Source organism: Coccinella septempunctata, chromosome 3 (assembly GCF_907165205.1).
Source record: "Coccinella septempunctata chromosome 3, icCocSept1.1, whole genome shotgun sequence".
Taxonomy (NCBI): domain Eukaryota; kingdom Metazoa; phylum Arthropoda; class Insecta; order Coleoptera; family Coccinellidae; genus Coccinella; species Coccinella septempunctata.
Genome location: NC_058191.1, coordinates 2,917,180 through 2,932,006, shown reverse-complemented (window position 1 = coordinate 2,932,006; position 14,827 = coordinate 2,917,180). Strand labels below are relative to the sequence as shown.

The following is a 14,827-nucleotide window of genomic DNA, read 5'->3' as shown; positions in this document are numbered from 1 at the left end:
AAGGTACTCCCGCACACATAACGCGTAGTGCGGCGGAGCTCCATCCTGCATGAAATGGCGAATGTCGAAATTTCGAGAGCGTTGCCTGACTTATGCCGACCCCTGTATAATGTTTCATCTGAATCTAAACGACTGATATTTCAGCTGAATATTTCCACAATCAGAAAGATTCTGAATGAAGAGGATGACAAAGAATTTCCTTCTATTGGGAGACCCAAAAAAGTGGTGGCATTTGAGAATTTTAAGTTTGAGTGAATTAATGCGAAAAGTTTACTACAGAATTTTCGATAAATGTCATCGGAGAATAAGTTCCCTAAAATGGATTTTTCTATTTTTCATTTGACTTGTCCATTGCAATGTTAATGTCTAAAGCTACTAATAAATACCTAATTATTATTATTACATCAATATATTAAGATGAATAGCCACAAATACGCGCAAGTTGCCCTGTTACTTGTTTATTCATGTGAAATTTTTGTTCAACGGTGAAGCTGCATCTTAACTTGAAACTTCCTTCAATTCCTTTTACTTATATTGATGCAAGATGATTTTTGTTGAAGAATTTAAAATTCTTGTAATTATCTGTTAATTCCTTCGGGAGATACCCATTCCCAACCACTGCATCATATGCATTTCATCTTCGGGTTAATATTTTGAAATCTACAACTGATGTAACGTATTCAAACTTTAGCCAAAGAAGATAACGAACATTAACTCTGCTCAAGCTAGTGCATATTATGATATTATACTGATCTCTTGTATTTTCCATGCAAATAACTTGATTTGGTATGCCTTCAATCAGTTTGTATAAACTTCAATTATGTTCGTCACATATTTTCCGAAGAGATTTGGCATTGTGATAAAATACGTAATAACAGAAACTTTTACGTAGAACGGACAACATAGCGTTGAGTTAAAGCTCAAAAATGTTTTGACAAGCTTCATAACCCCACATTTTCGTACTATACAGAGTGAAATGTGTCAAATTTCCATGGCCAACCGACTGCTAAAATAAAAGTGAATGAAGTATAGATACTGATACTTACAATTTAACCGTCATGTTTCAACCAACTATCCAAACAATCATTTTCCCAGCTAAGAAACCCTCTCGGTGTGAATGCAATATTTTATACAAATTTCGAGTCAATCTATATACATATCAAGTACTTAGCTAGATTTCCGGCAGAAATGTATGGAACTTTTTTAAATATTTCCATAAATAAACATTCAAAAATAGAAAGTATTTGGAAATTTGTATCACTAATTCCAGTTAGCGACAGAAAAAAAAACAATCAATAGGTCCTTTCGTCTGTTTCTTGGTGTAGTGTAATCTGCACTGCACTTTGAACCAGCTGATTCAGTGTAGTTGCGCAAACGAATGAAAAAAATCACTGAAGTTAGGTTGTTAGGCTCATAGACCAAAAATTTTGCTTTCATCTATGGTTACGTTTCTCAGAAGAGTTGTTACTTTTCCATCCTCTGGTAAAGTGATGAACTTATCTACAATTTTAAATTAAATCGTCGATGTAGATTACTGTGACGGCCGTGACATTAACATAAAATTTTACATTTCACACCACAGAACACAAATATTACACCTCCTTTTCACTAAGTGTAGATAAACTACACCTTCTCTACACTGGTGTAATCCAATCAGTAAACGAATACTAAAATCGAGTGTAGAAAAGTGCTACACTTTTTATGCAAACGAAAGGACCTAATGTGAATGAAAACTTGAAATTTTAATCATTGCCAACACAAAAATATTCGACAGTCGAGTTCCTTTCCACTGATTCCATACACAGGAGTATGTTGGGTTATTAATAATTTTCCTCAGTTCCACTACTATCCGAACACTATAAGGATTTATTCCATTCAATTAATCGTTTCCTCCGTGATGTCGATCGTAGCAAACTTGTGCTGTAAACCAATTATCTCATTTTCAGACTGAGCTTCATGGAGCACGAATTCAAGACAGAGTACCAGGAACTGAGGAAACAATGTCAAGATTTCGCAACCGCTTTGCTAGATCACACTAGGAGTTCCTATGAATTAGAAGTCCTTCTGAATCATGATCCTACTGGTCCCGCATTCGAGCACGGGGATCGAATGCACCTGAATAGACTGAAATTGGCTATTAAGCTCCGCCAGAAAAAGGTAAGAATGGAACGCGTGATATTGCAATCGATACAGGAAAGTGCTCCAATTGATGGAAGTTTATCAATGAACAGGCATTGTTGAGTAGAAATTCGATTAAGGCCTGGTACTTTCACCTTCGAATAAATTTTATTCACTGTCAATAAGTATCCGTCAAATCTCCTATCTGAAGGATACCTTATTTCGGTGCTTTCAGATGAAATTATTTGACGAATAACAATTCTATGAAAACACGGTATACTACTTTTCACTGATTAATGTAAAATACGACACCGAATTGTAGAAATTGTCATAATTCCAACTAGAAAGCAAATATTTCGTGAAAATCACACAAAGAATAACCATACATCCAGAATCTAAAAAATTCAACCAATTATGACGTACCGACATTCGATCTATGACAAATAAAATCTTATTAACGAGTTTCCATGACAGATTTATTCGATGAATAACACTATCTTAAACTGAAAAGACTGCATTTTTACTTATCCTAAGGCCCGGTACTTTCACCTGCGAATAACTAAATTTATTCGATAGATAAGTCTTATTCTTAGGATAAGTAAAATGCAGTCTTTTCAGTTTCAGACAGTGTTATTCATCGAATAAAGCTGTCATTGCAACTTAATAATCAGAGTTTATTTGTCATAGATCGAATGTCGGTACGTCATTATTGGTTGAATTTTTTAGATTCTTGATATATGGTTATTCTTTGTGTGATTTTCACGAAATATTTGTTTTCTAGTTGGAATTATGATAATTTCTACAATATGGTGTCTTATTTTATATTAATCAGTGAAAAGTAGTAGGTATACCGTGTTTTCATAGAATTGTTATTCGTCGAATAATTTAATTTGAAAGCACCGAAATAAGGTATCCTTCAGGCAATTATTTGACGGATACTTATTGACAGTGAATAAAATTTATTCGAAGGTGAAAGTACCGGGCCTAAGAATAAGACTTATCTATCGAATAAATTTAGTTATTCGTACGTGAAAGTTTTTAATGTTTATGGAACATGTTTATAAGCTAGCTGGTGAGTTTAAAACAAATGGTTAAGTATTTTCCAAATAATTTAGATGCCTATTGCACCGAGATTGCTTATGCACGATCTAAAACGACAGTAATTTAAATCTATTAGTGCTACTAAACAATATGCTGATTTTTCTCACATTGATCCATTTCATTACTATGCGATGGTGAGGAATTGCCGAGGAAAAGATTTATTAATAATAATTTTACCAATCAAAAAATAAAATACATGGAAAAATACCTGAAACCTGTTGATTCTTCAGTCACTCAAGAACACTTACATCAATATTGCCTCAAATATGATATACAGGGTGTTTCATGAGTCGTTGGCCATAGCCCAATGGTGAATGCAGGTCATCCAGGCCTTTCAGAAAACTTGCTTGTTTGGTATCCTAAGGCTATTAGTTTCGGAGATACGGGGTGATTCATGAATATTGGTCTAAATTTGCGATAGCCATAACTCTGGAATGCAAGGTCCATTTTTTATCAAATTTTATGGGTTTGTTCACTTCAGAAAGCTCTTTTAAACGGTTCTTGAAATATCAATATTTTCAGAGGAGTACTCAGAATATCATGATTTTTCATTCAAGCTCCAAAATCTATATTTTTCACATCCCTTACAGAAATTTCGTTACTGCCATGAAAAACTACATAACCTATTCTAAAGAATTCAGTTTTCACTTTGCATGGCACACTTGTCAAAAGGTAATAGGAACCGGACGGATTCATATTTCATGTCATTTTTTCGAAAAACGGTCCTACGGTACGATCATACCAAAACATGCGTTATAGGTAACTATACTTACCTACTGATATTATCAATGTGAAAGTCCGTTTGTTTGTATGTTTATCTTTCCATAACTCTGGAACCAGATGTCCGATTTTAATGGAAATTTCATTCTAAAGTAGAGAATTTATTCAAGTAGGATTTTGTGTTAAATTCATACCTATACAGGGTGAGTCTTTGATTCGTACAAATTTTTAACAGTAGATTCTTGAGGTAAAAAAATACATTATATTTAGTTCTCACAAACGGTTTTATCGAATTAAATACATTTCGGAATATAGTTTTTTATTTGATAAATATTTTTCGACACAAGATATCTTCCACGTCTTCCAGTTTTCTCATTATGACCATTACATACCATAAAAAACCAAAAATTCAAAAAACCGAACTTTCGAAACTAAATTGGATGCCATTCAATGAACATTTGAACGTTTCGTGACATATAAGTATTGCTCATATTTTCTCGTATAATCGGTCGTCTTCTAGTAATTTGATGTTCAAAAATTAAAAAGTATCTGTGAATTTTGAAGAATTGTGTAGTTTGGCTGAATACCTCTAGCACAGAGCACAGCTCATTATGAAAACTTTAAAAGACTATCAGCGGGTTTCATAAAACTCTTACTGCCCGATAAACGATTTGACAGTCACTGGATTTCAAAAACGAGATCACTAAAACTTTTTCATTTCTACATATATTGAACAAGAAGCAATTTAGATTCATTGAATAGATGTATATAGATCATAATTTGATTCGAGAATTGAATTCCGAATTCTTATGACTGAATTATTGATTGAAAACAAATTGACGTTTATCTGTCAATCAAGCGTTGATTCCCCGATCGAGCTTTATGAAACCGGTGGTAAATCTTTTAATCAGGGTCGAATCGGAAAAATGGTGTAGGAAAGAAGTGTTTCTTTTGACCTCAAGAATCTACTGTTAAAATATTTGTAGGAGTCACATAAGTGATACCTAATGTCGTACGTTGTTTAGTAGGCAGAAGGGAACTGTAGAATGGTTTTTTCAGGAAGGTTTGGCGAATCTTTAGGTGATTAGAGTTTGTTTTCAGTTTTCTTCGTCGCGAATGTTTTCATTACATGCTTGTTAATTTATGATGCTGATAATTAATTATTATTTATTTTCGATTTTTTTTTTCAGTGTGAAATCTGTTAATTTTTTGCTCATTTTCTTTCAGATTTTCAGACTCTCGCAAGAGACTCACGTTGTTGTAGTTTTTTGTCTTGTGGGTATCAATATTGGTGTAACAGTTTATTGGTACGTGTCCACCTGCGACAAAATAGTCTCGAGAGCAGTCTCAAGTACTCTCCGACACAATTCAATACTAGTCTTCGTGACTGAGCGTGTCTAAAGTGCTTAGATGAACAACGCTCTGAGATTAATCTCGAAACTTTCTCTCGAGATTTTTAATCTGGTGGACACACCATAAGATTGACTGAATAAGAAGCAATTCCCGAAACGTTTCATGTACCCATGTATTTTTTTTAATTTTTGAACACCTGAAAAGGCAATACTCATTTCATCATTAAGAAATATTTTCATACCTTCCCATCATCCCATAGAAGCAAAACGAAAAAGAGAACGACAACTGTCCACATCAGATTTAAAGCGAAACTTAGATCAATGGAAACCAAACTTCTCAAAGTCTTCAGCTGTGGTTGACACGTCGAACTGAGACATATATCAAACAGCGGGAGCAGATGAGGCAAAGGCGCGAAAATCGATCTAATCCAGTTATCTGCGTGATAAATATCATCCATCGGACAATTTCCATCAAGAACAGGCCTCCAAACCGCCAGAGTAGACACAACGTGAATGCTAGTTGGCGTGAGTAATCATTTGTAACGTGAAGATGAATCCAATTTCCGACTTCCAAACTGACTACGGAAGTGGATAAATGTTTCATTTCGTTCTGAGTATGGGATAGCGATGTACGAGTATTTATTCCAATTTGTTACTGGATATTGAATAAGGCAGGCAATTAAGTATTTGACATTGCCTCCTCAACGATGCTTGTTCCCTCCAGTTATGAGGTGAATCATTTATTCTCGATAAGATTAATAGTCCTTCCATTTCTTTATTCTGATACTTGAAGATACACAGTGAAAACCTCACTCTGGATAAAGAGAGCCCTTCGGGGTTGTAGTATATTCTACAATGAACTTAAATTCTTTTCGATTGCTCCTGACTGAAAATTTCTTCATGTGCAATAGAATAAGATTCTCGTATTTCATGTACCGAAACGAAACCACAGTCAGTATCAAATTATACCACATGTCGAAGAGTCTTTGTATATCTTTTTTACAAAATAAAAGTTTAAGTTACGAAAGACAATTTCCTTTATTTAAAACTGGAATTAACATTTCAAACATTACAGGGGTCGTCAGACTTTCAGACCGTTTGAAAAGTGAAGGATACCCTTTTCATGTATCTACATTTTCAGTTGCTTTATTTATGTCCACCTCTACCCAAGTAAATATAAAAGAAGTTCTAATTCATGCAAGCAACACGACATTTATATATTAAATCATTTCCAAGACATCAAACAGCTAATTATCTACAAGTCTTCACCAGATTATGTAGGTATCAAGCTAAACGACCATGTATTGTACTCAGTAGATTTAAATTAATGAATGGAGAGTTTTTCAAGAGGAAAGTTAAGTCCGTGTTACCCAATAACTGTTATTATAGCGTCGAGGAATTTCTTTCTGACAACCTTCGTTAATTCTCATGAGAGATCTTTTAATATTTAGGTGTATATCAATTGCTTTCCTTTTCTTACACGATTTGTCCTATACATTCGTGAATCGAGGAACGGTGGACCTAATTTTCACACTGCGACGGCTGCAAGAGAAGGCCTGTGAACCACAATCAAGAATCTATACAGCCTACATCGATTCAAGTAAGGCCTTCGACTCGGTGAATCGGAGAGCGCTATGGAAAATCATGGGACGCCTTGGAGTACCCGAATAATTCTTAGCAGTGTGTAAAAGCCTTCATACCAAAAACACCGCTAGAATACAGCATAACTTTAATGTTTAATATATTCGCCTTAGCTGTTTCGATAATTGCTGACATGAGTATGCCAGTAAGAGTTGTTGGAATAAGATTCAGATTTGATGGAGGCCTATTTAACCTGAACTGCCTCAGAGCAAGAACTCGTTCAAAGTTTATCACGGAACTCCAATATGCAGACGACTGCGCACTTATCGCTAGCAGCCCAGAGGATCTACAGATAACGCTGGACACCTACAAACTTATATACGAGGCTTTAGGCCTTAGACTCAATATCGACAAAACCAAAATCCTGGTAAGTCCACCAGAAAGCCTTCAAACGCATATCAGCCTGGAGAATGAAACTCTAGAACAGGTCGAGCAGTTCAAATACTTGGGAAGCTCCATAAATACTAGGGCTAGAAACGGAAATACACAACCGTATCAATTCGGCATCACGGGCATTCGGGAAGCTAAAGGTCAGAGTGTTTCAAAATCTCGACCTCAATCTGAAGACCAAGACAGCTGTTTACAAAGCAGTAGTCCTCCCAACGCTTCTTCACGGAAGCGATAGCTGGACGCCCTTCAGGCGACATATTGAATAGCTTGAACAAACGCAACAACGTCATCTATGACAGATAATGCTCATCAGATGGTTCCACAAAGTTTCGAAGGCAGAAGTCTTGCAACGCGCGAGTTGTACAACAATTGAGACTCAAGTAACGAGGGCCCGACTCAGATGGAGCGGCCACATTCTGAGGATGCAAGACACAAGACTCCCCAAAATAGCTCTGTATGGCGAATTGACAGAGGGAGCCCGGAAAGCAGGATGCCAGTATAAGCGATTTAAGGATATACTACATCAATCCATAAAATCAGTTAATGCCAATCATAACTGGGAACAACTAGCGTTAGAGTGGTCACGGTGGAGGTCTATGGTGCACAGTTATAATGGAGACTCGAAAATAATACAGCGGTGGTCAGATCTGGTTGGTGACTATCCATGCCCGAAGTGTGGGAGTATCTGTAGGTCACAGTTGGGTCTCTTCAGTCACAGGAGGGGATACAGTCGCAATTAGTCCTAAGAAAAGTCTGTTCTTTTTTTATGTCTTTTTGCAGATTTATTCCCGCAATGAATGATGATGATGATGATGATGATGATGACATTCGTGATTGCTCAAAAGGATTAATAAACTAAACTAAACTAAAAATTTATACAATGGAGCAAGATACATCACAAGAAAGTCATCGCATTTCCCAGGATATTCCAATTTGCTTCGCTTCGTAGAATGAACTTTTGCAGCTTTGGATGTGAATAATTATTCAGCATTCTATTGCAGAGAGGACGTATTGGAATTGATGAAGAAATTAATAGGATATTTCTACTGATGGCTGCTCTGAAAATTTGCGTGATGCACAATAAATTTTCCATAATTTTCTTGCCATACAGAAATCCTCTTTCGCTGAATTACGAATGATTTCCATTTTCAAATAATGCAATTATCTACTACACGAATTTCCATGGAACTCATTCACTTCGAACTGTATTCCGTTGATGCTGTTTACATTCGGAATTTACGACGTTGTTATATTTAATCATGAATATCTTGGATTCTGTTATAATTTGTGCCCTTTGAATTTATGTATCCTCATTTCTGATATTGTTATCACTGTAATGTAACTGTAACAATACATATGCATTCGATTTTGTATGAGAATAGAGTTAATATATTCTGAAAATTTATGTATGTGAGTCTGGAAGGAGTCGAATGAATTGTAACAAATACATACAGGGTGTGGCGTAATGAATGGATAATATTGTGAGTGCGGGTAGAGGACCTTATGGCAGTTCCGAAAAATTTATTTTATGTTCAGTAAAAGTCTCTTGGTTTTCGAGATATTGGAGATTTTCGAAAATTCAAGAAAATCACACCCTTCGCCACTCGTTTTGCGGGCAAAACTCCAAATGAAAGAAATTTTTCAAAATGTTTTTTGGGTAGTATTCCTGGATAGATGCGCTATCCAAAGTAGATTATTATTTCTGGGGCGCATGAATAGTTTTTCATAAAAAAAAGATCTAACTCAAATTTTCCGTTTTGCTTATTTTTTTTTCCTGAGTTCAACCCAGCGTGGTGTAAAAAATAATATGGAATGATAACTATTTACCCTGTGTAAATTATGAAAGAATAACAGTATTTGATTATCAGGGTTTAATATTATTCAAAATATAATAGTGATTGGCGACGTTTCGGGCAGTACCCTTTTTCTAACCTTCGAAATCATTTATTTCAAGTTATTTCCCAACTTATTTGTTGTGGATGTCATTGGGGTTATAACCCCAATGACATCCAACCCCAATGACATAACCCCAATGACATCCAACCTCAATGACATAACCCCAATGACATAACCCCAATGACATCCAACAAATAAGTTGGGAAATAACTTAAAATGAATGATTTCGAAGGCTAGAAAAAGGGTACTGCCCGAAACGTCGCCAATCACTATTATATTTTGAATAATATTAAACCCTGATAATCAAATACTGTTATTCTTTCAAAAATAATATGGTTACCTGAGTGCCAAAGCAAGAGAAAACATGTCTGTTTCACTGAGATTCTAAAATGGTATAACTCACTCTATTTCCAGCATTAAATACAAAATAAATTTCTAATACAATGAGTCAAGGCGAAGTTTGATGTAAGCCTTTTTCTTTAATTTTTAGCAACTGAAATGAGACTTGCAAGCAGAATGAAGCAATTATTCATAAGAAGTTGTAAAGCATCTGGTAGACCTCCTGATGCCCACTTGATGATGAACACTTTTCGTAAAACTCGATTCAATTAAACGATATTTTGAAATTGGTTTTTTTCTCTCGTATTCTTCCATTATTGAGCGCTATAGTTATAAAGTTAATAGATTTTAAGCGAATTTCAAGTAACGAAGTGAATTTTAGCAGTTTCGTAATTAAGAAAAAAGCTAAAAATTAATTTCTATTACATTGAGTCAAGACAACAAGAAAGAATATCAATTTTAAAATATCGTTTCATTGAGTTAAGTTTCACAAATGATGTTTGAATTGGCATGAGTTCTGATACATGCTCTATAGTCTACACTTTCTAATGAAACATAGGTTCATTGCATATCAACAATTTTGAAATGAGTATCGTTTCCTTGAATAAAATTTCACAAAAGATGCTCTAAGAGGCCACCATGAGCTTCAGTACATGCTCTATACCTTCTTATAGATGATTGCTTTATCCTGCTTGCATTTCTCATTTTAGCTGCTAAAAATTTTGAAAACATTGTTTAAATTGAACTAGGCCTCAACTGATTGCAATAGGAATTTATTTTGTAATAAATTCTGAAAATACAGGGAGTTATACCATTTCGGAATCTCAATGAAACGGGCATGTTTTTTCTTGCATTGGCTCTCAGGTAACCATATTATTTTTCACACAATTATGAAAAAAAAATGAGCAAAACGGAAAAGTTGAGCTAGATCTTTTTTCATGAAGAACTATTCATGCGCCTCAAAAATAATGAATCACATTCGATTCCATCCAGGATTACTATCCAAAGAACAGTTTGAAAAAATTCTTTCATTTGGGGTCTTGCCTGCAAAACGAGTGACGAAGGGTGCAATTCTCTTGAATTTTCGAAAATCTCCAATATCTCGAGAACCATGGCACTTTTACTAAACGTAAAATATATTTTTCTGAACCGCCATAGAGTCCTCAACCCGCAGGCTCCATATTATCCATTCATTACGCCACACCCTGTATACATTGTGATGAAAGTTTCATGTCCGAAATATAATGTAATGCAAGTTTTAACATCCAAGCAGACAGGAATTGAATTCTGAATTCACAGGCAGAAAAATTAACAGCGCGCAGATAAATTATTATATTGGGGAAAAACGAACTCTCTGGGAGGAACTTGAACTAGGACCTTATTAATGCCGGTCAAGTGCTCTGCCATTTCTGCTACCAGCAGAATTCAATATTGATAGTGTTAAAACATCTTCAATACAATACAATCTTCTGATGGTACCCCATATCAACGTGGGACACAGCATCCAAAAAAAGATTTGAACAAGTCATTATAACACAGAAATATAACTAGAAATTTTCCATGATCTAAATTAGTGGTTCTCAACCTCATCATCCTGATTCTCCATAGGTACCGAAGTACCCCTCAGAAGCTCTGTGGCTTGTACGCGTTCAGAGAACTAGTTGTGTTCTGTGTAGGCTTGTGTCCTCACAATTTTTATTGTGTCCTCACGCCATCTTAGGCACAGCACTGTTAATTTTAACCCAACTGAGCCGAGGCTCTAACCACCTACCTACTGGTGCATTGCCAACCATTTCTAAAATACGAAAGAGTTTGCCAAAACTCTTGTATGTTGAGACTGTATTCAAAATTGAATACACCACAACACAACAACACCACAACACATCATAAGTCCCAACACACCTTTGCCCCAGCAAGTCCCTTCCAGCCCAGCCCAGTTCATCCCATCCCATCCCATCCCAGCCCAGCCCAGCCCAGCCCAGCCCAGCCCAGCCCAGCCCAGCCCAGCCCAGCCCAGCCCAGCCCAGCCCAGCCCAGTCAAGCCCAGCCCAGCCCAGCACAGCCCAGCCCAGCACAGCCCAGCCCAGCCCATCCCATCCCAGCCCATTCCATCCCATCCCATCCCATCCCATCCCATCCCATCCCATCCCATCCCATCCCATCCCAGCCCATTCCATCCCATCCCATCCCATCCCATCCCATCCCATCCCATCCCATCCCATCCCATCCCATCCCATCCCAACTCATCCCAGCCCAGCCCAGCCCAGCCCAGCCCAGCCCATCCCAGCCCATCCCAACCCATCCCAGCCCAGTCAAGCCCAGCCCAGCCCAGCCCAGCCCAGCACAGCCCAGCCCAGCCCAGCCCATCCCATCCCAGCCCATGCCATCCCATCCCATCCCATCCCATCCCATCCCATCCCATCCCATCCCATCCCATCCCATCCCATCCCATCCCATCCCATCCCAGCCCATTCCATCCCATCCCATCCCATCCCATCCCATCCCATCCCATCCCATCCCATCCCATCCCATCCCATCCCATCCCATCCCATCCCATCCCATCCCATCCCATCCCATCCCATCCCATCCCATCCCATCCCATCCCATCCCATCCCATCCCAACCCATCCCAGCCCAGCCCATCCCAACCCATCCCATCCCAACCCATCTCATCCCATTATATCTTATCCCATCCCATCCCATAACAGACCCCATCCCAGCCAACCCTGCCCAGCCCAGACCTGCCCAGCCTAGCACAGCCTCCCCCAGCCCAGCATAGCCTTGCCTATCCCAGCCAACCCATTTAGAGGGATTGCGCTAGACCAGCGCAATTATACTTATATTATAGCCATATATGGAGCGGCCACATTCTGCGGATGCAAGACACAAGACTCCCCAAAATAGCTCTATATGGCGAATTCACTGAGGGAGCCTGAAAACCAGGAGGCCAGTATAAGCGGTTTAAGGATACACTACATCAATCCCTAAAATCAGTTAATGCCAATCATAACTGGGAACAACTAGCGTTAGACAGGTAACAGTGGAGGTCTTCGGTACACAGTTATAATGGAGACTCGAGAAGGATACAGCGCAGCGGCGGCCAGATCTGGTTGGTGACTATCCATGCCCGGAATGTGGTAGGATCTGTAGGTCACGGTTGGGTCTCTACAGTCACAGGAGAGCACACAGTCGCAATTATAAGTCTGTTCGCACTTTTTTTTCTTTTTTTTTCTTCTTCTTTCTTTTTCTTTTTGTTTTTTCCCTTTTTTGGTCTTTTTTCCCGGCAACGGGATACAGCAATGAATGAATATTATATTTATATTATATAATTATATTTTATATTGCACATAAATTAGAAAATTTATATTCATTATAGATTTGAAGGAACACATATGAAAAATCATTCGAAACAACTGCGGTGACACATAGCAGGCAGCAGAGGCGGCCCGTCAGGGACGGCAGGGTCGGCAGTGCCGACCCAAAATTTCGCGAGCAGCAAAAATGTGAATTCTCACTTGTGTAAAATAATAATGTATTAGAAATTCTCCAAACATCACATAGCTCTCAATAAATTTTATAAAAATATTAGGTATCTGATATCTGATATCAATGGAATATGGAACTTCTTTGAAATACGCTGTTTCAATTTAAATCCCACATCTACTCGGTCCGTAGACAAAATACGCTCATCTCCAATCGAGCTATGAAGACAGCGCCGCAGATGCCTTCTCTAGCAACCGAGTGACCGACCGTTCGTTCTGTTCATTCAGGTACGGCATGCCGAGTCTAGATTGTAAACATCAAACAAGGAGCGCTAATATCAATGAGTCAAATTGCTTCAAACTTGAAAAATTTTTGTTGGAATTTTATTCGGATAACAATTAAAATTAGATAAGCCTCTTATTTAATGTTTTTTCCGCCAATATCCGATAGTTTCAGTTTCACATAACAAATTACAAGAGAACGCTGTTATTTAAAACGAATTTTTATCGTATTTGTTAATTTTCATAAACGTGAGTGCTGAATATATAATACTAATGAAATTCCGACAATTTTTCAAGAACTTTTCAAAGAATAAAGACCAAAACTATGATGAAAGTTGATATTGTTGGCTCAATACTTCGCACGGTGTAGGACATGTAGGTCCGGCAGGCAGCGACCCTGCCGACCCTAGAATGCCTCTCCTCGGTAACTCGAAGAATGATCGTTCGGGATATCTCGATTCTATCGTTTGCACTCGAGGTGATGTTAATAATTTCTCGCAATTCTCAATTTCGTTAAAATGCACTTTTGTTTGTTTTTCCAATTTTATTTTATGGATAAGCATTTTTAGAGTATTTTTATTTGTTATATATATTTTCGGTTCTTATTTTCATATTTGTTCCGAAATTATGTTTATTTTTCAAGTGGTATGCAGGGCTAAAATAGTTATTTCTCAATCATTTTTTATTTTCCGGATTATCTTCAGAGATTATTGAAACAGAAACAAAAATTTTGGCTAAACTTCACTATGAAAAACTAACGCACCAAGTGCAGTACCCCATGGTGATGTGGAAACCTGCATAATACATAAGTATAGAAAATATTTAAAAAAAAAATATATATATATATATATATATATATATATATATATATTATATATATCTGCCGACCCACGATAAATATGCTCGAGCCGCCACTGGCAGGCAGACACATGAAGGCAGTTGCTTTCAAATTGATGCTAAAATTCCCGCCTTTAAGCGATTCCTCCTAGCGATTGCAGTGACCCCTATTTTCTCCGTTTTTGGAGACATATTTTCATTATGACAATCGTTCTCCTTCTTTCTACTCTTCATAGTCTCCAAACTAAAAGGCCACCCGCTAAAGTTTTCGCTGCAAATTGCGATTTATTTTTGTTAGTGCGAAATTTCACTCGAAGCGAATACATAATTTTCGCATGACTGACTTTCGCGGGGGAATCTTCCTAATGTTAACGTTGCTGTATTGTTCTAGAGAAACACTCGGCGACCCGAAGAATTTACTTCTGCCTAAAATTGAAATATTATATGGATCAGTGAATTACAAATTCCTTAAGTTTCTCCTCTTAAAGAAGACATGTTTTTCGTCCTCGCAAACTCCCTGTAAGAGATACTGAATGGTGGAAGTGAAAGTTATCATCCAAATTATAAACTACTATGCGATTGTGATTACGGAACACATGTCGTGATTAATATTAAGAAATTTTTGTAAAAATCATATAATCTGTATTTAGTTAATTTATGAGCATTTCGA

The 14,827-nt window shown here is 37.3% G+C and overlaps 1 protein-coding gene across 2 annotated transcripts in view; it reads left to right on the top strand.

Moving 5' to 3' along the window:
- Positions 1-14,827, top strand: part of LOC123309346 (transient receptor potential-gamma protein) — a 297,127-nt gene that overhangs the window by 193,186 nt on the left and 89,114 nt on the right. For both annotated transcript variants that reach the window (XM_044892426.1, XM_044892427.1), the window contains one exon: positions 1,947-2,157. In XM_044892426.1, the coding sequence (XP_044748361.1) occupies positions 1,947-2,157 (211 nt within the window). The remainder of the gene's footprint in view (positions 1-1,946; positions 2,158-14,827) is intronic.